The 24,105-nt window shown below is 46.1% G+C and overlaps 2 protein-coding genes across 2 annotated transcripts; both read right to left on the bottom strand.

The window, feature by feature from the left end:
- Positions 1 to 15,281: 15,281 nt before the first annotated feature.
- LOC149915292 (borealin-like) lies at positions 15,282 to 22,696 on the bottom strand. Its single transcript, XM_090122777.1, has 8 exons — positions 22,473 to 22,696; positions 22,090 to 22,423; positions 20,190 to 20,265; positions 19,870 to 20,006; positions 19,115 to 19,194; positions 18,771 to 18,869; positions 18,575 to 18,686; positions 15,282 to 16,305 (listed from the first exon to the last, which is right to left on the bottom strand). Exons 1-8 carry the CDS (start codon positions 22,694 to 22,696, stop codon positions 16,213 to 16,215), a joined length of 1,155 nt encoding a protein of 384 aa, XP_089978903.1. The 3' UTR covers positions 15,282 to 16,212.
- LOC149915293 (olfactory receptor 10A7-like) lies at positions 17,486 to 18,532 on the bottom strand (the record flags this gene model as incomplete). Its single annotated transcript, XM_090122603.1, has 1 exon — positions 17,486 to 18,532. A coding segment is annotated over one exon (534 nt), but the record flags the coding sequence as incomplete, so codon positions are not given.
- Positions 22,697 to 24,105: the final 1,409 nt, after the last annotated feature.

The following is a 24,105-nucleotide window of genomic DNA, read 5'->3' as shown; positions in this document are numbered from 1 at the left end:
TTCAGGAAGAAACTGTCCTCTTGCGGAGTTTAATGTTGGATAGAAGGCAGGAAATGGGAAGTATTCAGAAGAGTCCTGGTATTTCTGGGAGAAAATGCCCCAAATCTGGGAGTAAGTGTCACCATGAGGCGTGTGATGGAGTAGATTTGGGAGGAAATGGAGGTATTTCTAAGAGTTGCAGTATGTCTGGGAGCAAACGTCCTCTTTGGGGAAGAGAATGTCCTCTTGAGGGAAGAAAACAGGCCTTTCTTCCCGAAAATGTCATCCAATTGGGAGAAGATCACCTGTCTTGGGGAGAAAAGTGGTATTCCTGGGAGAAAGTGTCCTCTTCTTGGTTGCAAGTGTCCCATTTGGTATTGACATGGAGGCTTTTTGGGAGAAAGCATGAGGCAGTTGTAAGAGAAGGGGTCTTTCTGGGAGAAAAAATCCTCTTTTTGGAAGAGAAGGTGAAATTTCCAAGGGAAAGGTGGTATTTCTGGGAGGAAATGACACAGGTTAGGGAGAAAAGTGGGAAAGGGTGGGAAAGAATGTCTTGTCTTGGAGAGAAACGGTGGTCTTTTTGGTGTTCCAAGCGGTCTCTTGGGGAGAAAACACGGTAAATACGGGAGACAATGTCCTCTGGAGGAGTGTCAAGTAGTATTTTGGTGAGCAAATGTCAGGTATTTCTCAGCAAAGTGCTGTTTTGGGGAGATAGTAGCAGACTTGGTTGGAAAATGACAGGTGTTTGTGAGAAAGCAGGTATTGTGGGAGAAAGGCCGTTTCTTAAAAATCAGCAGGAATTTCTGGGGGATTATATCCCATCTTTGGGAGAAAACGGGTCTTTGTGGGAGAAAAAGTCGTGTATTTGGGAGAAACCTGGTCTATCTGGGAGAAAAGGCCATTTTGATGGGAGTAAGTGTGATCTTGAGGAGCGTCAAGTAGAATTCTTGGGATGAAATGGGAGGTATTTCTAAGAGAAGTGGTATTTCTGGGAGAAAATGTCTTGTTTTAGGAGAAAATGTCCTATTTGGGGGGCAGAATCTGGTATTTCTGTGACCAAATGCCATCTTGATGGGAGTAAGTGTGATCTTGAGGAGCGAAACGCAGCATTTTTGGTAGAGAATGGCAGCTATTTCTTGGAGTAGTGGTATTTGTGGGAGAAAATGAGCTCTGTTGGGGATAAAAATGTTGTATGTGGGATACAATGCCACAGTTCAGGAAGAAACTGTCCTCTTGCGGAGTTTAATGTTGGATAGAAGGCAGGAAATGGGAAGTATTCAGAAGAGTCCTGGTATTTCTGGGAGAAAATGCCCCAAATCTGGGAGTAAGTGTCACCATGAGGCGTGTGATGGAGTAGATTTGGGAGGAAATGGAGGTATTTCTAAGAGTTGCAGTATGTCTGGGAGCAAACGTCCTCTTTGGGGAAGAGAATGTCCTCTTGAGGGAAGAAAACAGGCCTTTCTTCCCGAAAATGTCATCCAATTGGGAGAAGATCTCCTCTCTTGGGGAGAAAAGTGGTATTCCTGGGAGAAAGTGTCCTCTTCTTGGTTGCAAGTGTCCCATTTGGTATTGACATGGAGGCTTTTTGGGAGAAAGCATGAGGCAGTTGTAAGAGAAGGGGTATTTCTGGGAGAAAAAATCCTCTTTTTGGAAGAGAGGGTGAAATTTCCAAGGGAAAAGTGGTATTTCTGGGAGGAAATGACACAGGTTAGGGAGAAAAGTGGGAAAGGGTGGGAAAGAATGTCTTGTCTTGGAGAGAAACGGTGGTCTTTTTGGTGTTCCAAGCGGTCTCTTGGGGAGAAAACATGGTAAATACGGGAGACAATGTCCTCTGGAGGAGTGTCAAGTAGTATTTTGGTGAGCAAATGTCAGGTATTTCTCAGCAAAGTGCTGTTTTGGGGAGATAGTAGCAGACTTGGTTGGAAAATGACAGGTGTTTGTGAGAAAGCAGGTATTGTGGGAGAAAGGCCGTTTCTTAAAAATCAGCAGGAATTTCTGGGGGATTATATCCCATCTTTGGGAGAAAACGGGTCTTTGTGGGAGAAAAAGTCGTGTATTTGGGAGAAACCTGGTCTATCTGGGAGAAAAGGCCATTTTGATGGGAGTAAGTGTGATCTTGAGGAGCGTCAAGTAGAATTCTTGGGATGAAATGGGAGGTATTTCTAAGAGAAGTGGTATTTCTGGGAGAAAATGTCTTGTTTTAGGAGAAAATGTCCTATTTGGGGGGCAGAATCTGGTATTTCTGTGACCAAATGCCATCTTGATGGGAGTAAGTGTGATCTTGAGGAGCGAAACGCAGCATTTTTGGTAGAGAATGGCAGCTATTTCTTGGAGTAGTGGTATTTGTGGGAGAAAATGAGCTCTGTTGGGGATAAAAATGTTGTATGTGGGATACAATGCCACAGTTCAGGAAGAAACTGTCCTCTTGCGGAGTTTAATGTTGTATAGAAGGCAGGAAATGGGAAGTATTCAGAAGAGTCCTGGTATTTCTGGGAGAAAATGCCCCAAATCTGGGAGTAAGTGTCACCATGAGGCGTGTGATGGAGTAGATTTGGGAGTAAATGGAGGTATTTCTAAGAGTTGCAGTATGTCTGGGAGCAAACGTCCTCTTTGGGGAAGAGAATGTCCTCTTGAGGGAAGAAAACAGGCCTTTCTTCCCGAAAATGTCATCCAATTGGGAGAAGATCTCCTGTCTTGGGGAGAAAAGCGGTATTTGAGGGAGAAAGTGTCCTCTTCTTGGTTGCAAGTGTCCCATTTGGTATTGACATGGAGGCTTTTTGGGAGAAAGCATGAGGCAGTTGTAAGAGAAGGGGTCTTTCTGGGAGAAAAAATCCTCTTTTTGGAAGAGAAGGTGAAATTTCCAAGGGAAAGGTGGTATTTCTGGGAGGAAATGACACAGGTTAGGGAGAAAAGTGGGAAAGGGTGGGAAAGAATGTCTTGTCTTGGAGAGAAACGGTGGTCTTTTTGGTGTTCCAAGTGGTCTCTTGGGGAGAAAACATGGTAAATACGGGAGACAATGTCCTCTGGAGGAGTGTCAAGTAGTATTTTGGTGAGCAAATGTCAGGTATTTCTCAGCAAAGTGCTGTTTTGGGGAGATAGTAGCAGACTTGGTTGGAAAATGACAGGTGTTTGTGAGAAAGCAGGTATTGTGGGAGAAAGGCCGTTTCTTAAAAATCAGCAGGAATTTCTGGGGGATTATATCCCATCTTTGGGAGAAAACGGGTCTTTGTGGGAGAAAAAGTCGTGTATTTGGGAGAAACCTGGTCTATCTGGGAGAAAAGGCCATTTTGATGGGAGTAAGTGTGATCTTGAGGAGCGTCAAGTAGAATTCTTGGGATGAAATGGGAGGTATTTCTCAGAGAAGTGGTATTTCTGGGAGAAAATGTCTTGTTTTAGGAGAAAATGTCCTATTTGGGGGGCAGAATCTGGTATTTCTGTGACCAAATGCCATCTTGATGGGAGTAAGTGTGATCTTGAGGAGCGAAACGCAGCATTTTTGGTAGAGAATGGCAGCTATTTCTTGGAGTAGTGGTATTTGTGGGAGAAAATGAGCTCTGTTGGGGATAAAAATGTTGTATGTGGGATACAATGCCACAGTTCAGGAAGAAACTGTCCTCTTGCGGAGTTTAATGTTGTATAGAAGGCAGGAAATGGGAAGTATTCAGAAGAGTCCTGGTATTTCTGGGAGAAAATGCCCCAAATCTGGGAGTAAGTGTCACCATGAGGCGTGTGATGGAGTAGATTTGGGAGTAAATGGAGGTATTTCTAAGAGTTGCAGTATGTCTGGGAGCAAACGTCCTCTTTGGGGAAGAGAATGTCCTCTTGAGGGAAGAAAACAGGCCTTTCTTCCCGAAAATGTCATCCAATTGGGAGAAGATCTCCTGTCTTGGGGAGAAAAGCGGTATTTGAGGGAGAAAGTGTCCTCTTCTTGGTTGCAAGTGTCCCATTTGGTATTGACATGGAGGCTTTTTGGGAGAAAGCATGAGGCAGTTGTAAGAGAAGGGGTCTTTCTGGGAGAAAAAATCCTCTTTTTGGAAGAGAAGGTGAAATTTCCAAGGGAAAGGTGGTATTTCTGGGAGGAAATGACACAGGTTAGGGAGAAAAGTGGGAAAGGGTGGGAAAGAATGTCTTGTCTTGGAGAGAAACGGTGGTCTTTTTGGTGTTCCAAGCGGTCTCTTGGGGAGAAAACATGGTAAATACGGGACACAATGTCCTCTGGAGGAGTGTCAAGTAGTATTTTGGTGAGCAAATGTCAGGTATTTCTCAGCAAAGTGCTGTTTTGGGGAGATAGTAGCAGACTTGGTTGGAAAATGACAGGTGTTTGTGAGAAAGCAGGTATTGTGGGAGAAAGGCCGTTTCTTAAAAATCAGCAGGAATTTCTGGGGGATTATATCCCATCTTTGGGAGAAAACGGGTCTTTGTGGGAGAAAAAGTCGTGTATTTGGGAGAAACCTGGTCTATCTGGGAGAAAAGGCCATTTTGATGGGAGTAAGTGTGATCTTGAGGAGCGTCAAGTAGAATTCTTGGGATGAAATGGGAGGTATTTCTCAGAGAAGTGGTATTTCTGGGAGAAAATGTCTTGTTTTAGGAGAAAATGTCCTATTTGGGGGGCAGAATCTGGTATTTCTGTGACCAAATGCCATCTTGATGGGAGTAAGTGTGATCTTGAGGAGCGAAACGCAGCATTTTTGGTAGAGAATGGCAGCTATTTCTTGGAGTAGTGGTATTTGTGGGAGAAAATGAGCTCTGTTGGGGATAAAAATGTTGTATGTGGGATACAATGCCACAGTTCAGGAAGAAACTGTCCTCTTGCGGAGTTTAATGTTGGATAGAAGGCAGGAAATGGGAAGTATTCAGAAGAGTCCTGGTATTTCTGGGAGAAAATGCCCCAAATCTGGGAGTAAGTGTCACCATGAGGCGTGTGATGGAGTAGATTTGGGAGGAAATGGAGGTATTTCTAAGAGTTGCAGTATGTCTGGGAGCAAACGTCCTCTTTGGGGAAGAGAATGTCCTCTTGAGGGAAGAAAACAGGCCTTTCTTCCCGAAAATGTCATCCAATTGGGAGAAGATCTCCTGTCTTGGGGAGAAAAGCGGTATTTGAGGGAGAAAGTGTCCTCTTCTTGGTTGCAAGTGTCCCATTTGGTATTGACATGGAGGCTTTTTGGGAGAAAGCATGAGGCAGTTGTAAGAGAAGGGGTCTTTCTGGGAGAAAAAATCCTCTTTTTGGAAGAGAAGGTGAAATTTCCAAGGGAAAAGTGGTATTTCTGGGAGGAAATGACACAGGTTAGGGAGAAAAGTGGGAAAGGGTGGGAAAGAATGTCTTGTCTTGGAGAGAAACGGTGGTCTTTTTGGTGTTCCAAGCGGTCTCTTGGGGAGAAAACACGGTAAATACGGGAGACAATGTCCTCTGGAGGAGTGTCAAGTAGTATTTTGGTGAGCAAATGTCAGGTATTTCTCAGCAAAGTGCTGTTTTGGGGAGATAGTAGCAGACTTGGTTGGAAAATGACAGGTGTTTGTGAGAAAGCAGGTATTGTGGGAGAAAGGCCGTTTCTTAAAAATCAGCAGGAATTTCTGGGGGATTATATCCCATCTTTGGGAGAAAACGGGTCTTTGTGGGAGAAAAAGTCGTGTATTTGGGAGAAACCTGGTCTATCTGGGAGAAAAGGCCATTTTGATGGGAGTAAGTGTGATCTTGAGGAGCGTCAAGTAGAATTCTTGGGATGAAATGGGAGGTATTTCTAAGAGAAGTGGTATTTCTGGGAGAAAATGTCTTGTTTTAGGAGAAAATGTCCTATTTGGGGGGCAGAATCTGGTATTTCTGTGACCAAATGCCATCTTGATGGGAGTAAGTGTGATCTTGAGGAGCGAAACGCAGCATTTTTGGTAGAGAATGGCAGCTATTTCTTGGAGTAGTGGTATTTGTGGGAGAAAATGAGCTCTGTTGGGGATAAAAATGTTGTATGTGGGATACAATGCCACAGTTCAGGAAGAAACTGTCCTCTTGCGGAGTTTAATGTTGGATAGAAGGCAGGAAATGGGAAGTATTCAGAAGAGTCCTGGTATTTCTGGGAGAAAATGCCCCAAATCTGGGAGTAAGTGTCACCATGAGGCGTGTGATGGAGTAGATTTGGGAGGAAATGGAGGTATTTCTAAGAGTTGCAGTATGTCTGGGAGCAAACGTCCTCTTTGGGGAAGAGAATGTCCTCTTGAGGGAAGAAAACAGGCCTTTCTTCCCGAAAATGTCATCCAATTGGGAGAAGATCTCCTCTCTTGGGGAGAAAAGTGGTATTCCTGGGAGAAAGTGTCCTCTTCTTGGTTGCAAGTGTCCCATTTGGTATTGACATGGAGGCTTTTTGGGAGAAAGCATGAGGCAGTTGTAAGAGAAGGGGTATTTCTGGGAGAAAAAATCCTCTTTTTGGAAGAGAGGGTGAAATTTCCAAGGGAAAAGTGGTATTTCTGGGAGGAAATGACACAGGTTAGGGAGAAAAGTGGGAAAGGGTGGGAAAGAATGTCTTGTCTTGGAGAGAAACGGTGGTCTTTTTGGTGTTCCAAGCGGTCTCTTGGGGAGAAAACATGGTAAATACGGGAGACAATGTCCTCTGGAGGAGTGTCAAGTAGTATTTTGGTGAGCAAATGTCAGGTATTTCTCAGCAAAGTGCTGTTTTGGGGAGATAGTAGCAGACTTGGTTGGAAAATGACAGGTGTTTGTGAGAAAGCAGGTATTGTGGGAGAAAGGCCGTTTCTTAAAAATCAGCAGGAATTTCTGGGGGATTATATCCCATCTTTGGGAGAAAACGGGTCTTTGTGGGAGAAAAAGTCGTGTATTTGGGAGAAACCTGGTCTATCTGGGAGAAAAGGCCATTTTGATGGGAGTAAGTGTGATCTTGAGGAGCGTCAAGTAGAATTCTTGGGATGAAATGGGAGGTATTTCTCAGAGAAGTGGTATTTCTGGGAGAAAATGTCTTGTTTTAGGAGAAAATGTCCTATTTGGGGGGCAGAATCTGGTATTTCTGTGACCAAATGCCATCTTGATGGGAGTAAGTGTGATCTTGAGGAGCGAAACGCAGCATTTTTGGTAGAGAATGGCAGCTATTTCTTGGAGTAGTGGTATTTGTGGGAGAAAATGAGCTCTGTTGGGGATAAAAATGTTGTATGTGGGATACAATGCCACAGTTCAGGAAGAAACTGTCCTCTTGCGGAGTTTAATGTTGTATAGAAGGCAGGAAATGGGAAGTATTCAGAAGAGTCCTGGTATTTCTGGGAGAAAATGCCCCAAATCTGGGAGTAAGTGTCACCATGAGGCGTGTGATGGAGTAGATTTGGGAGTAAATGGAGGTATTTCTAAGAGTTGCAGTATGTCTGGGAGCAAACGTCCTCTTTGGGGAAGAGAATGTCCTCTTGAGGGAAGAAAACAGGCCTTTCTTCCCGAAAATGTCATCCAATTGGGAGAAGATCTCCTGTCTTGGGGAGAAAAGCGGTATTTGAGGGAGAAAGTGTCCTCTTCTTGGTTGCAAGTGTCCCATTTGGTATTGACATGGAGGCTTTTTGGGAGAAAGCATGAGGCAGTTGTAAGAGAAGGGGTCTTTCTGGGAGAAAAAATCCTCTTTTTGGAAGAGAAGGTGAAATTTCCAAGGGAAAGGTGGTATTTCTGGGAGGAAATGACACAGGTTAGGGAGAAAAGTGGGAAAGGGTGGGAAAGAATGTCTTGTCTTGGAGAGAAACGGTGGTCTTTTTGGTGTTCCAAGTGGTCTCTTGGGGAGAAAACATGGTAAATACGGGAGACAATGTCCTCTGGAGGAGTGTCAAGTAGTATTTTGGTGAGCAAATGTCAGGTATTTCTCAGCAAAGTGCTGTTTTGGGGAGATAGTAGCAGACTTGGTTGGAAAATGACAGGTGTTTGTGAGAAAGCAGGTATTGTGGGAGAAAGGCCGTTTCTTAAAAATCAGCAGGAATTTCTGGGGGATTATATCCCATCTTTGGGAGAAAACGGGTCTTTGTGGGAGAAAAAGTCGTGTATTTGGGAGAAACCTGGTCTATCTGGGAGAAAAGGCCATTTTGATGGGAGTAAGTGTGATCTTGAGGAGCGTCAAGTAGAATTCTTGGGATGAAATGGGAGGTATTTCTCAGAGAAGTGGTATTTCTGGGAGAAAATGTCTTGTTTTAGGAGAAAATGTCCTATTTGGGGGGCAGAATCTGGTATTTCTGTGACCAAATGCCATCTTGATGGGAGTAAGTGTGATCTTGAGGAGCGAAACGCAGCATTTTTGGTAGAGAATGGCAGCTATTTCTTGGAGTAGTGGTATTTGTGGGAGAAAATGAGCTCTGTTGGGGATAAAAATGTTGTATGTGGGATACAATGCCACAGTTCAGGAAGAAACTGTCCTCTTGCGGAGTTTAATGTTGGATAGAAGGCAGGAAATGGGAAGTATTCAGAAGAGTCCTGGTATTTCTGGGAGAAAATGCCCCAAATCTGGGAGTAAGTGTCACCATGAGGCGTGTGATGGAGTAGATTTGGGAGGAAATGGAGGTATTTCTAAGAGTTGCAGTATGTCTGGGAGCAAACGTCCTCTTTGGGGAAGAGAATGTCCTCTTGAGGGAAGAAAACAGGCCTTTCTTCCCGAAAATGTCATCCAATTGGGAGAAGATCTCCTGTCTTGGGGAGAAAAGCGGTATTTGAGGGAGAAAGTGTCCTCTTCTTGGTTGCAAGTGTCCCATTTGGTATTGACATGGAGGCTTTTTGGGAGAAAGCATGAGGCAGTTGTAAGAGAAGGGGTCTTTCTGGGAGAAAAAATCCTCTTTTTGGAAGAGAAGGTGAAATTTCCAAGGGAAAGGTGGTATTTCTGGGAGGAAATGACACAGGTTAGGGAGAAAAGTGGGAAAGGGTGGGAAAGAATGTCTTGTCTTGGAGAGAAACGGTGGTCTTTTTGGTGTTCCAAGCGGTCTCTTGGGGAGAAAACATGGTAAATACGGGACACAATGTCCTCTGGAGGAGTGTCAAGTAGTATTTTGGTGAGCAAATGTCAGGTATTTCTCAGCAAAGTGCTGTTTTGGGGAGATAGTAGCAGACTTGGTTGGAAAATGACAGGTGTTTGTGAGAAAGCAGGTATTGTGGGAGAAAGGCCGTTTCTTAAAAATCAGCAGGAATTTCTGGGGGATTATATCCCATCTTTGGGAGAAAACGGGTCTTTGTGGGAGAAAAAGTCGTGTATTTGGGAGAAACCTGGTCTATCTGGGAGAAAAGGCCATTTTGATGGGAGTAAGTGTGATCTTGAGGAGCGTCAAGTAGAATTCTTGGGATGAAATGGGAGGTATTTCTCAGAGAAGTGGTATTTCTGGGAGAAAATGTCTTGTTTTAGGAGAAAATGTCCTATTTGGGGGGCAGAATCTGGTATTTCTGTGACCAAATGCCATCTTGATGGGAGTAAGTGTGATCTTGAGGAGCGAAACGCAGCATTTTTGGTAGAGAATGGCAGCTATTTCTTGGAGTAGTGGTATTTGTGGGAGAAAATGAGCTCTGTTGGGGATAAAAATGTTGTATGTGGGATACAATGCCACAGTTCAGGAAGAAACTGTCCTCTTGCGGAGTTTAATGTTGGATAGAAGGCAGGAAATGGGAAGTATTCAGAAGAGTCCTGGTATTTCTGGGAGAAAATGCCCCAAATCTGGGAGTAAGTGTCACCATGAGGCGTGTGATGGAGTAGATTTGGGAGGAAATGGAGGTATTTCTAAGAGTTGCAGTATGTCTGGGAGCAAACGTCCTCTTTGGGGAAGAGAATGTCCTCTTGAGGGAAGAAAACAGGCCTTTCTTCCCGAAAATGTCATCCAATTGGGAGAAGATCTCCTGTCTTGGGGAGAAAAGCGGTATTTGAGGGAGAAAGTGTCCTCTTCTTGGTTGCAAGTGTCCCATTTGGTATTGACATGGAGGCTTTTTGGGAGAAAGCATGAGGCAGTTGTAAGAGAAGGGGTCTTTCTGGGAGAAAAAATCCTCTTTTTGGAAGAGAAGGTGAAATTTCCAAGGGAAAAGTGGTATTTCTGGGAGGAAATGACACAGGTTAGGGAGAAAAGTGGGAAAGGGTGGGAAAGAATGTCTTGTCTTGGAGAGAAACGGTGGTCTTTTTGGTGTTCCAAGCGGTCTCTTGGGGAGAAAACATGGTAAATACGGGACACAATGTCCTCTGGAGGAGTGTCAAGTAGTATTTTGGTGAGCAAATGTCAGGTATTTCTCAGCAAAGTGCTGTTTTGGGGAGATAGTAGCAGACTTGGTTGGAAAATGACAGGTGTTTGTGAGAAAGCAGGTATTGTGGGAGAAAGGCCGTTTCTTAAAAATCAGCAGGAATTTCTGGGGGATTATATCCCATCTTTGGGAGAAAACGGGTCTTTGTGGGAGAAAAAGTCGTGTATTTGGGAGAAACCTGGTCTATCTGGGAGAAAAGGCCATTTTGATGGGAGTAAGTGTGATCTTGAGGAGCGTCAAGTAGAATTCTTGGGATGAAATGGGAGGTATTTCTCAGAGAAGTGGTATTTCTGGGAGAAAATGTCTTGTTTTAGGAGAAAATGTCCTATTTGGGGGGCAGAATCTGGTATTTCTGTGACCAAATGCCATCTTGATGGGAGTAAGTGTGATCTTGAGGAGCGAAACGCAGCATTTTTGGTAGAGAATGGCAGCTATTTCTTGGAGTAGTGGTATTTGTGGGAGAAAATGAGCTCTGTTGGGGATAAAAATGTTGTATGTGGGATAAAATGCCACAGTTCAGGAAGAAACTGTCCTCTTGCGGAGTTTAATGTTGTATAGAAGGCAGGAAATGGGAAGTATTCAGAAGAGTCCTGGTATTTCTGGGAGAAAATGCCCCAAATCTGGGAGTAAGTGTCACCATGAGGCGTGTGATGGAGTAGATTTGGGAGTAAATGGAGGTATTTCTAAGAGTTGCAGTATGTCTGGGAGCAAACGTCCTCTTTGGGGAAGAGAATGTCCTCTTGAGGGAAGAAAACAGGCCTTTCTTCCCGAAAATGTCATCCAATTGGGAGAAGATCTCCTGTCTTGGGGAGAAAAGCGGTATTTGAGGGAGAAAGTGTCCTCTTCTTGGTTGCAAGTGTCCCATTTGGTATTGACATGGAGGCTTTTTGGGAGAAAGCATGAGGCAGTTGTAAGAGAAGGGGTCTTTCTGGGAGAAAAAATCCTCTTTTTGGAAGAGAAGGTGAAATTTCCAAGGGAAAGGTGGTATTTCTGGGAGGAAATGACACAGGTTAGGGAGAAAAGTGGGAAAGGGTGGGAAAGAATGTCTTGTCTTGGAGAGAAACGGTGGTCTTTTTGGTGTTCCAAGCGGTCTCTTGGGGAGAAAACATGGTAAATACGGGACACAATGTCCTCTGGAGGAGTGTCAAGTAGTATTTTGGTGAGCAAATGTCAGGTATTTCTCAGCAAAGTGCTGTTTTGGGGAGATAGTAGCAGACTTGGTTGGAAAATGACAGGTGTTTGTGAGAAAGCAGGTATTGTGGGAGAAAGGCCGTTTCTTAAAAATCAGCAGGAATTTCTGGGGGATTATATCCCATCTTTGGGAGAAAACGGGTCTTTGTGGGAGAAAAAGTCGTGTATTTGGGAGAAACCTGGTCTATCTGGGAGAAAAGGCCATTTTGATGGGAGTAAGTGTGATCTTGAGGAGCGTCAAGTAGAATTCTTGGGATGAAATGGGAGGTATTTCTCAGAGAAGTGGTATTTCTGGGAGAAAATGTCTTGTTTTAGGAGAAAATGTCCTATTTGGGGGGCAGAATCTGGTATTTCTGTGACCAAATGCCATCTTGATGGGAGTAAGTGTGATCTTGAGGAGCGAAACGCAGCATTTTTGGTAGAGAATGGCAGCTATTTCTTGGAGTAGTGGTATTTGTGGGAGAAAATGAGCTCTGTTGGGGATAAAAATGTTGTATGTGGGATACAATGCCACAGTTCAGGAAGAAACTGTCCTCTTGCGGAGTTTAATGTTGGATAGAAGGCAGGAAATGGGAAGTATTCAGAAGAGTCCTGGTATTTCTGGGAGAAAATGCCCCAAATCTGGGAGTAAGTGTCACCATGAGGCGTGTGATGGAGTAGATTTGGGAGGAAATGGAGGTATTTCTAAGAGTTGCAGTATGTCTGGGAGCAAACGTCCTCTTTGGGGAAGAGAATGTCCTCTTGAGGGAAGAAAACAGGCCTTTCTTCCCGAAAATGTCATCCAATTGGGAGAAGATCTCCTGTCTTGGGGAGAAAAGCGGTATTTGAGGGAGAAAGTGTCCTCTTCTTGGTTGCAAGTGTCCCATTTGGTATTGACATGGAGGCTTTTTGGGAGAAAGCATGAGGCAGTTGTAAGAGAAGGGGTCTTTCTGGGAGAAAAAATCCTCTTTTTGGAAGAGAAGGTGAAATTTCCAAGGGAAAAGTGGTATTTCTGGGAGGAAATGACACAGGTTAGGGAGAAAAGTGGGAAAGGGTGGGAAAGAATGTCTTGTCTTGGAGAGAAACGGTGGTCTTTTTGGTGTTCCAAGCGGTCTCTTGGGGAGAAAACATGGTAAATACGGGAGACAATGTCCTCTGGAGGAGTGTCAAGTAGTATTTTGGTGAGCAAATGTCAGGTATTTCTCAGCAAAGTGCTGTTTTGGGGAGATAGTAGCAGACTTGGTTGGAAAATGACAGGTGTTTGTGAGAGAGCAGGTATTGTGGGAGAAAGGCCGTTTCTTAAAAATTAGCAGGAATTTCTGGGGGATTATATCCCATCTTTGGGAGAAAACGGGTCTTTGTGGGAGAAAAAGTCGTGTATTTGGGAGAAACCTGGTCTATCTGGGAGAAAAGGCCATTTTGATGGGAGTAAGTGTGATCTTGAGGAGCGTCAAGTAGAATTCTTGGGATGAAATGGGAGGTATTTCTCAGAGAAGTGGTATTTCTGGGAGAAAATGTCTTGTTTTAGGAGAAAATGTCCTATTTGGGGGGCAGAATCTGGTATTTCTGTGACCAAATGCCATCTTGATGGGAGTAAGTGTGATCTTGAGGAGCGAAACGCAGCATTTTTGGTAGAGAATGGCAGCTATTTCTTGGAGTAGTGGTATTTGTGGGAGAAAATGAGCTCTGTTGGGGATAAAAATGTTGTATGTGGGATACAATGCCACAGTTCAGGAAGAAACTGTCCTCTTGCGGAGTTTAATGTTGGATAGAAGGCAGGAAATGGGAAGTATTCAGAAGAGTCCTGGTATTTCTGGGAGAAAATGCCCCAAATCTGGGAGTAAGTGTCACCATGAGGCGTGTGATGGAGTAGATTTGGGAGGAAATGGAGGTATTTCTAAGAGTTGCAGTATGTCTGGGAGCAAACGTCCTCTTTGGGGAAGAGAATGTCCTCTTGAGGGAAGAAAACAGGCCTTTCTTCCCGAAAATGTCATCCAATTGGGAGAAGATCACCTGTCTTGGGGAGAAAAGTGGTATTCCTGGGAGAAAGTGTCCTCTTCTTGGTTGCAAGTGTCCCATTTGGTATTGACATGGAGGCTTTTTGGGAGAAAGCATGAGGCAGTTGTAAGAGAAGGGGTCTTTCTGGGAGAAAAAATCCTCTTTTTGGAAGAGAAGGTGAAATTTCCAAGGGAAAGGTGGTATTTCTGGGAGGAAATGACACAGGTTAGGGAGAAAAGTGGGAAAGGGTGGGAAAGAATGTCTTGTCTTGGAGAGAAACGGTGGTCTTTTTGGTGTTCCAAGCGGTCTCTTGGGGAGAAAACATGGTAAATACGGGAGACAATGTCCTCTGGAGGAGTGTCAAGTAGTATTTTGGTGAGCAAATGTCAGGTATTTCTCAGCAAAGTGCTGTTTTGGGGAGATAGTAGCAGACTTGGTTGGAAAATGACAGGTGTTTGTGAGAAAGCAGGTATTGTGGGAGAAAGGCCGTTTCTTAAAAATTAGCAGGAATTTCTGGGGGATTATATCCCATCTTTGGGAGAAAACGGGTCTTTGTGGGAGAAAAAGTCGTGTATTTGGGAGAAACCTGGTCTATCTGGGAGAAAAGGCCATTTTGATGGGAGTAAGTGTGATCTTGAGGAGCGTCAAGTAGAATTCTTGGGATGAAATGGGAGGTATTTCTCAGAGAAGTGGTATTTCTGGGAGAAAATGTCTTGTTTTAGGAGAAAATGTCCTATTTGGGGGGCAGAATCTGGTATTTCTGTGACCAAATGCCATCTTGATGGGAGTAAGTGTGATCTTGAGGAGCGAAACGCAGCATTTTTGGTAGAGAATGGCAGCTATTTCTTGGAGTAGTGGTTTTTGTGGGAGAAAATGAGCTCTGTTGGGGATAAAAATGTTGTATGTGGGATAAAATGCCACAGTTCAGGAAGAAACTGTCCTCTTGCGGATTTTAATGTTGGATAGAAGGCAGGAAATGGGAAGTATTCAGAAGAGTCCTGGTATTTCTGGGAGAAAATGCCCCAAATCTGGGAGTAAGTGTCATCATGAGGCGTGTGATGGAGTAGATTTGGGAGGAAATGGAGGTATTTCTAAGAGTTGCAGTATGTCTGGGAGCAAACGTCCTCTTTGTGGAAGAGAATGTCCTCTTGAGGGAAGAAAACAGGCCTTTCTTCCCGAAAATGTCATCCAATTGGGAGAAGATCACCTGTCTTGGGGAGAAAAGCGGTATTCCTGGGAGAAAGTGTCCTCTTCTTGGTTGCAAGTGTCCCATTTGGTATTGACATGGAGGCTTTTTGGGAGAAAGCATGAGGCAGTTGTAAGAGAAGGGGTCTTTCTGGGAGAAAAAATCCTCTTTTTGGAAGAGAAGGTGAAATTTCCAAGGGAAAAGTGGTATTTCTGGGAGGAAATGACACAGTATTCGTTGAACAGCAAGTGGTCTGACCAAGAAGAATCTTCTTCGTCTCAATCCAGGGGCACAAGGCATTATGAAGAATCTGTCTGTAAGTCTTTCCTTTTTTTTTTTTTCTGTTCGGGACCTGAAGCTGTAATGCAGCATTGTCTCTGTCCTTAATTGTTGTCCTTAACTGTTGAGGTACTGAGCTGTAACAGAAGATTCTTATTTCAAGTCTTGTATCTTAACTCCTACCGCTGGTGAAGAAGCATGAACTGGGAAGGGAAAGAAGGATAAAACCTCATACTTGTAGAAAAATAACTGTTGTCAGCATTTTGAGAAACTGAATCGAAACTAAAGGTGTCTTCTGCTTCGAGTGGAAAGCGGAAGTGGCTGTGGGTTATAATCTCTTTGGCTATTGATGAATTTCTTTCTTTCTAGGTTCGTCTTGCACGAGCTTGTAGCAGTGCAAAAACCCATAGGTGAAGAGCAACAAATGTCAACACCTTTTGTAAATGTGGAACTACTATAAGCTACAAGTACATTTTATTTGGTGTCTTATAATTCTGTGAGCATTCATTTAAACAAAAGGAAATAAAAAGAAAACAAACAGCAAAGCAGTTAAAACCAGTGCTGTGTAACTGACAACGCTGTTAATATTCAAACGTCCTTTTCCAGCTGTCAGAGTGATTTGGTTGTAGCTGGCATGAATCACAGTTACCTGGCAGCTAATAGCTAACCACATTCATCACCCAAATCCATTTCCCATTTTGTCTGAGCCCCGTGTGCCTCCAGGGAGTGGCTAAACAATAGTTCTTTTCTCTGCAGTGTATTGCTTGTGCACACTACTAGAATCCCTTCTGCCCCTTCTGCAGCCCACGTGGCAGTAGCGTTTGGTTTAACCAAATTGGAATTTCCCTCTGCTATTCAGTTCAAGTGTTTCAGGCAATGCAGGGAAGCTGATTCCCTTCCTGGAACAGAATCTCTGTGTGTAATGCAAAAGCGCCAGCGCTTCTTCATTAAGATTTTCTGGTCCTGAAGGAAATATACAGAGGCAAATTATGATGAATTCATCCAGTGGAGAGTCACTGGTATTACTGCGGGCAGCTGCCCTACAGAAGCAAGGTCGTTCACACGAGGCAAGGAGACTGGGGTACAGCTGCAGACCAGTTTCTCCCGAACAAGGTTCTTCTAGCTATGTGCAGAAGCTCAGGCTGAGGCAGTTTACTTGTGTTCCCAAGTAAGCAGGAGGCCTTTTTTGCAGGTCAGTCGCCTGTTCAGGCTGTGCTCTGTATTTGCCCACATATTCCATGACCGCAGCTTGTGGTGGGAAGATGGCCATGGCACAGAAGAGGTGATAAAGGTTTGGTGGAGAATTATTAAGGTATCAGGATATTGCGTTAAGCATCTGGAGACCTAGGCAGTCTATATGTCGGGGTTAAACTGACAGGCAGCTCAGCACCACACTACCTGTGCATTCCTGCCCTGCCACAGTAGGATGGAGGAGGGAGTTGGGAAGGAAAAGTAAAACCTGTGGGTAGAGATAAAGAGGGTTTATTAGGAAAATAAAAATGGGGGAAAAAAAAGAGTACACAAAACAAGTGACACACAAGGCAATCTCTCAGTACCAGCAGACAGAAGCCCAGCCAGTCCCTAAGAACTGCACTCCCCCTGGCTAACTTCCCCCAGTTTCATTGTTCATCAAGACATCTCCTAGCGCAGAATTTCCTTCAGTTTAGCTATCTGTCCTGGTTCTGCCCCTTTCCATGTTCCCGAGCACTCTCAGTCTTCTCTCCAGCAGAGCAGTCTGAGAAGCCAAAATGTTGACTTGGTTCCCTTGTCATATATCAGCCTTAATTTTCACCATGTGAAGGTTAAGTTTCCTAGTAGCCCAAGTAGACTGGTAAAACCCGTCTTTGGTCGCCTGAGAACCTTTGTATTTTTCAGAGGTGTCACTAGAAGGAATGGCTTCAGCAAAATTTTTATCACGAAAGGAACTCTTGAGACCCAAGCACAGATGTGCAGAACCTTCTCTTAAGTTTAATAATGGGTTGTGGGCGATGTTTTCCAAAGCACTGCCTGGCACCAAAGTGAACAGTGAACAAACCAACCATAAACACCTCTAAGAGGGAAGCAGATGACCACAGTGCAGACTTAATAGCAACTGTTAGTAAATGTTAGTAAAACTGTTAAAGAAATGTTCACAAAAGAAAGTAAATGCTTTCAGCATCTACAGGAATTTACTACAAGAAGGTTTCCACTTATTAATCCAAAGAGTCTTTGCTAATTACAGGTATTAAATGCAGTCAGCTTCACTTTCCTTTTTCTTTGTTTGTTAGCTTTGTTTTGTTGGTTGCTGTTGAAAACTTTTTTAGCTCTCCTGGTTCTCTGAATTGAAATATAAATAATAATGATTTCCAGAAAGAAAGAAATGACAGAGAAACATTCACGCGGAATTTACATCACGGAGTCATGGTACTTTAGATCTGAAAGAAAGGATGAGAGATGCAAAATACTAATTATTCTGTCTCAGGTCCCAAGATACCTTCCTGGTGACTGTGCTATATGAAATGCTTAAGTCTATCTGGAAGCAAGGAATGAGCATCAGTTCCTCTGCCTTGTTAGAGCACCTCTGGTATGAGGAAAGGCTGAGAGAGCTGAGCTTGTTCAGCCTGGAGAAAAGAAGGCTGTGGGGAGGCTGGATTCTTTCAGTACATACAGAGAGCTTACAAACAAGATAAGGACCAAGTTTTCACACAGTAAAATAATATTTCTTAAGTGAGCGCGTCAGCTGAATCTCCTGCAATGAAAGCAAGACCTTCAGACCCAAGTGCCCAAATAAGCTGTGGCATTGAGGTGATTTTGACTGGCATTGAGCTGATTTTGACTGGTTTGATCTAAAGGAAATGTCTAGTTACATTTCTTCCTCACAAGGAAGAATGAGAAACTAAAATTTTAAATGACTTACTACTGAAGGCAAGAATAAAGACAAAACATTCACATCTATAAAACACCTATTTTTTTTAGTGAGCTAGCAACCTTACACAATGACCTATGCCAGAAATAGCATTTTAAAGCTCCACATTCATGTACAATAAAAGATTTTCTTCCTCAGGTCAGCTATAGTTTTAATTAGTACTCCTTTCACTTCTTTATTCCTCAGGCTGTAAATCAGGGGATTTAGTGCTGGAATTATAGCTGTGTATATGAGAGAAAAAAATTTCTTAATGTCTTGAGAGTAATTGAGAGTAATTGACTTTGGGCCGTAAGTAAATCAAGCTCCCACTGCCATAATAAAGAGTTACAACAATAAGATGTGAAGAACAGGTGGAGAAGGTCTTTCGCCTGCCCTCTGCAGAAGAAATCTTCAGGATGTTGGAGATGATGCAGGCATAAGATACCAGGATGAGACAAAATGGTGCAAAGATGACCAGCACTGCGGTGGTAAGTGTCTGCTTTTCATACAAAGAGGTGTCAGTGCAGGAGAGCATAATGAGTGGAGGAATGTCACAGAAGAAGTAGTTAATCTTGTTGGGTCCACAGAACCACAAGGTGAACACCCAAGCTGTCTGCACCACGGATACTACATTACCACTGCAGCATGACAGCAGGACTAGGGAAAGCCTGGCTTTGTTGTTCATGATGATGGCATATCTAAGGGGGTTGCATATGGCCACATAGCGGTCATAGGCCATAGCTGCCAAAATGTAGCATTCGGTGGCCCCCAAGAAAATGACAAAGTAGAGCTGTGTGGCACAGCCCACATAGGAAATTCTCCTGCCCTCTGACAGGAAGCTTACCAACATCTTGGGAACGACAGTGGATGCTGTGGAAATATCCAGGAAGGACAGGACCCGGAGGAAGAAGTACATGCGCATGTGGAGGGTAGGATGCGCTGTGACCAGGAAGATGCTGGAAAATATCCCGCATATAGACAACCGAGACATAAGGAGCAAGCAGCAAGGCACTTACAGAGAAATGCAATAGAATACAAACCTGGAATCAGACCTGGGTGTGACGATGGAAGCGCCTCCTCGAGCACAGAGATCAAGATTTCTGCCAGTAGCTGGAGTGATAAAGCTGCTTTTGCTTGATCTGCTTAAAAGGAAGCATGTAAGTAGAGCCCTGCTCTCGGAAGAATAATTTTAACAGACACGTAAGCACTGTCTTACCAAAGACTTAGATGAGACAACCCAAGGTTCTCACAGATCGCCCTACAGCACGGCATGCCTACATCACCCAGCCTGCTAGGCCACGCACCACCCCAGTCAGCAGCTACGTTAGCACCGCACCTTTACTCTCTGTTTCTGAAATCCTGCCACAAAACTCATCGCCGTTACCTTTTACTCTTGCGTTTCACTCTTGCTGAAGGAGGTCTTCTGCTCCTGGACACTGGTGCTTTTTTAGTGGACGTCCTCACCTGAAACACATTAGCTGCCAAGTCAGTCATTTCCTTCTCCTGTGACAGCCAAGTCCGCATCGAGCAAATGCTCCCATACGAAACGCTTGGCTCAGCAGGCTCCTTCCTGCAGCACAAGAGTCTGAAACAAGCCACGGGACAAACTTCTGAGACCTTCCCCATTTGAGTATTACTTCTCACATCCTTTCCCCGAAGCTCAGCTGTAGAACTTCAGGAGGATAACGGACCACGTTAACTTCTACTCTGACTTAGGACGGTTCATGTATTTACCATTGCCCACAGCAGAACTCATATACTACAAAACCGAAAACCATTATTGGTAAATATTTTCAACGTGACCCAGACCGTTCTGCTCTAGGGAGTATCACTCCCTACATACAGCAACGCTGAAGACACCCGCTCAGATGAGAAGGATGAGACTCTCACGTGCAGAAATACAACAGGAATAAAAGCAGAGGTAACCTGCAGCACAGTCACTTTGCTTGCCACAAGTACCAGCACTACCTGCCAACGAAAGCCAGCTTCCAGCATCACTGGGATGATCAGGAAGCAACAGCTTTTTCAAAGTCACCCTTACAGCATCCTGCACAGCTGTCCCATCATAGGCATCAGCATCGTCTCGGTACATAGTTTATATCCTGGGAATAAAAGCCATCACAAAGAGCAGCTACCTACCTTTCCGTTTCTTGGACTAGCACTTGCAGCTGCTTGCTCCAGAAGAAGTTGGTCATCGTGTTTTGCTTTCTTTGCTGGAGGAAGCGAAGGAACCTCTGCTGCTGCTTCAGTAGCTTCAACACCCTGTTTAGATTTTCCTACAAAAAGAAGAAAGCATTATTCAAGTAGACAGGGAAAAAAAAACCTAACGTGACATAATTAAAGCAAGTAAAACTACTTCAGGTCGCAGGGATAAAGGTAGAATTACGTCCTTGTCTTTAAACGTAGCGAAGGCTGTAGCTAAGAACCAAATCAGCATTCACAGAATGTTAACTACTGACCTTTCGTGATGATTTTCAAGGGAGTCTGGATAAATTCTGCTGTCAGCTTGTTTATTTCTGTTATTCCCAAGTCTGCCTAGGATTAAGAAGTCATAATATTGTCAGGATGATCAGTAGCGCGAGTTTGTGATAAGTCAAGGTTGCAGGCAAAATCTTTATAACTATTTCACATATATAACTATTTAACGTAACTGTATCTTTACGTTCTTCTGTTGTGCTCAAAAGAGGTCCTTCCTCATTATTCTGGACATAACAGATCACGGTGCCCTTCAGTGCCGGCACGCCTTGCTGGGCAGCTGCGAGCACGCTTCACCTACTCCCTGCTGTTCAACCACCACAGCAACGCTTTAGCTTACTGAGAGGCGCGTGCTCTTCCAGAGACCTAGGAGCAAACCCCTACAGCGCGGGGCTCTGCAAAATGACCCGGGGAAATGGCCGCAAGTTGTACCAGAAGAGGTTTAGGTTAGACTTAAGGAAGAACTTTTTCTCTCAGAAAGCAGTCAGGCACTGGAATGGCCTGCCAAGGGAGGTGGTGGAGTCGCCATCTCTGGCAGTGTTCAAGAGGCGTCTGGACGAGGAGCTGCGAGATACGGTTTAGTAGCTTGAGGTAGCAGTGGTAGTGTGAAGACGGTTGGACTAGATGATCTTATAGGTCGTTTCCAGCCTTGTGATTCTATGATTCTATGACTCCAGGGGAGCAGAGCAACCTTAGCAGGAGAGAAGACAACTGTGATCTCTGTGTGTGATGATGGAGCAGCCAATGGAGAGTGATTATATCGTGTTTGGTTCTTTTTTTTTCTTTATAACCATCCCTGAAGAATGTTAAAATGCAAAGAGGATTGGGAGAGGCGTACTGGCAGACGCTGCCCAGAGCGTGCCCATCACTGTAGGGTGTATACATACAACAGCCCCAAAAGCACAGCTGGGTCCCCCGTCTGGCCTTTGTTTACAGCGTGCCACGGTTTGAGCCTCAAAAGCTACACTCCCAAGGCTGCTAATGCTTGTATGCCCCCCACTGCCTTCCCAGCAAATCTGTCGATGGGCAGAGAGATGTTTCAACAGGTTTCCAAGCTTCCCTCCTCCCACGCTTTTCCTTTTCTCCCCCTCAACATCTCTGGACATTTCTGGAGCGTCCCAACCAACACAATCACATTGTTCACACTGTCATGTTTTCGGAATGTGCTTTTCAGTATCGGTATCGGTCAGCGGGATCTTCTGCAAAGCCGGGTAACATTGAGTGGCAGAGGGTGTGGAGGAACTCAGGAGAAAACTTAGAGAAGCAGACACTCCCGGTGTCACGGAACTCCCCTCCCAAACTCCCGTGGAACCCTGAGAGGTTAGGCAGGTATTGAAGAGAGGGAAGGCTGCGGCCCCAGCACACCTACGGAGGCACAATTTATTTGGGGCCTGGCCCAACAGCCCAACAGCATATGAGCGAGTTTGAGGAGCTGCTTCGTCAACAATCAGCACTGAAGCGCGGCTCCCTTTAACACCTTGATTACCAGTTCAAACTGGACGTTTCAAGGAAAGGCCCCCTCCACATGACGTGCTTCTGATGCCACTTGGAGTAAGCGGCTTGCGGTGATTACACAACGGGCTCAGAGGGGAAACCGCAATCATCCAGGAATTTTGGAAGCGGCCTGAGAGGTCCTTTCCAACCTCAGCGATCCCTTAGCGTGAAACTAAGCAGGCCCGCAAAGCCGGGCAAGGAGCAGCACGAGCATGCAAACCCTGCAGGGGACACCACAGCATCTCCTCCCGCTAAGACTCAACGCAGTTAAGATCCGCGTGCGTAACCCGCGCTATCGCAGCAGCGCTCCTGCGAATACACAAAGCCTTCGTCTCCTCCAGGAACGCACCACGCGCCGCGGAAAGTTTCCTATTCGTGCCCGATACCTACCGTCACCGCCTCTTCCAGGACTTTCCGGCTTCCCCCTTCAGCTAGAAAGAAGACGCACTCGTTCGGAAGCGTCGCTGCGGTCCGCAGCCGGGACAGCTCCCGCAACACCCGCAGCCGCGCCGCAACGCCGCCGCAGGAGCGGGCGGCGCACAGCAGGCGTTCCGGCGGCGAGCGAGCGGCCCCGGGCAGAGGGGGCGGCGCACCCGCCCGCGCCCACTCGCGTTCTGTTCGCGCGAGCCCCGCGCGCCGCGTCCCACCGCTCCTCAGCGACGGCCGCCGAGCGCCGCTCCAGGGGAAGCCCGCGCCCCCCGCCGCTACCGAAGAACTGCAGCCAGTTCATCTCGCGGAGCGCCACGGGCAGCCGGAGGAGCTCCACGTCGTACAGGTTCTCCATCTCCTTGACCAGGCGCTCCCCGCTCGCCCGCAGCTGCTCGACCCGGCTCCTCGCTGCGGGGACGGACGCGGCGTCGGACGCGGCCCGAGCGCAGAGCTCGGCCCGCCCGCCCGCCCGCGGCCTACCCTCCCGGTCGAAGTCCTTCAGGAAGGCGCTCAGCTTCCTGCCGCGCGCGCCCGTGGCCGCGGCCGCCTTCCTGCGGGCAGGAGCCATGAGGGCCGAGGAGCGGCGCGAGCGCACCGAGCCCCGCTCCCGCACGGCGCGACAGCACCGCCCGCCCGCGCCGCGTTCAACCGCCGCCCAACGCGCGCCCGCCGCCCAATCAGAGCCCCGAGAGCGGCGGCGCAGCCAATGGGAGCGCGGCGCGGCGTGATGACGCCCGGCGCGGCGTGATGACGCCCGGCGCGGCGTGATGACGATGGCGGGCGCGGCGGGGCCGGGCCGGCGCGGCCGTTGTGCTGCGGCCGTACGAGGAGCGAGCGGCGGAGCCGGGCCGGGCCTGGCCGAGCTGCTGCGGCGCGGGCCACGCGGGCCGCGCTGCCCGTCGTTGGCCGACGCGCCGGAGGGCCTGCGGGACGCGGAGCGTTACTACTAGCGGCGCCTGCAGCCTCCCGTGGCGGGGCTCCCCGGGCGGGGCTGGGGGCGCGGGCAAGGAGGAGCTTTCGGAGGCGAATCGAATGAAGGGAAACAAGCTGCGTTAAAAGCGACGTGCTTTCGCGGGCTGCTGGATCCGCAGCTGCGGAGCTGACCTTGCTAAGCCGGGCGTTGGCTGCCGAGAGCAGATGCTTTTCTGCAGACTTAGGCGCTTGGTACAGGCGGCGGCTGTCCCGTTTCTCCGAATAACGCTGTGCGCTATCCTAGCGTTAAGAACCAGACGGTGCGCACGTACTCAGTACTTTCCCTGAGATCACCAGCGTGTTGGAAATATCCAAATAATTTTCTAGGACGGTTTCTCTGATAAAGCAAATTTTATTCGCAATTGCAATGGCGGGCCTCCTGCAAGCAGGAGTGCACAGAGAAAACAGTGTTACGTCTTTTATCCCCTATTGCCCAACGCTTATCTCTTTCTCCCCTGGTTCCTCACTGGCTGAGTACTGCAGGTTCACACTCTTTTGCCACCCTTCACTAATCATACAAATACCAAGTAAACACAAATCTTTGCCGCCCAAACACAACTATCTTAATTGGTTAATTGCCTTCTAACAATTGCTTTCTTAACAAACATTTGGTCATAACTTTCGGATGTCTGTTTTACAACATAAACATAAACATAGCCTCTTAATTGTTTAATTACCCCCCTAACATTTGCGCCCTTTACACTGGGTCATTGTTCTGATCATTCATCTGTCCTTGCATAGAGATAAGCTCGGAAGGAGGATAGAGGGGAGTATCTTGGAGCCTGCCTGTGGCACCCTAACATTCCCACAGAGTGGGACAGTTCTGCTTTGTGTAAAGGCCCTGACTCCTTGAAAGTTTGTTGCGTGTATTTCACTTCTGCCCGTCCAATGAACAACCTTACAGTATGTTTCCTAGTTCAGAATACTATTACCCACATTGTTTAGAACATTTAAAATCTATTGCAGCTTTGTGAGAAAGAATTTGTTAGGTAATTCGGTAACTAT

The sequence above is a fragment of the Phasianus colchicus genome, chromosome 21 (genome assembly GCF_987193195.1).
Source record: "Phasianus colchicus chromosome 21, bPhaCol1.hap1.1, whole genome shotgun sequence".
In the NCBI taxonomy this organism is placed as follows: Eukaryota; Metazoa; Chordata; class Aves; order Galliformes; family Phasianidae; genus Phasianus; species Phasianus colchicus.
Note: the sequence above shows the minus strand (reverse complement) of the source record. Positions and strands in the feature narration are given on the sequence as shown.

What these genes read in the sequence shown, in the direction of transcription:
- LOC149915292 (XM_090122777.1), bottom strand. Translation starts at nt 22,696, where the DNA reads ATGGCTCCTGCCCGCAGGAAGGCGGCCGCGGCCACGGGCGCGCGCGGC. An exon ending in CTTGAAAATCATCACGAAAG is followed by an intron (nt 20,007 to 20,189) that starts GTCAGTAGTTAA and finishes TTCTTTTTGTAG; the next exon opens with GAAAATCTAAACAGGGTGTT. An exon ending in ACACCCAGGTCTGATTCCAG is followed by an intron (nt 18,687 to 18,770) that starts GTTTGTATTCTA and finishes GATATTTTCCAG; the next exon opens with CATCTTCCTGGTCACAGCGC.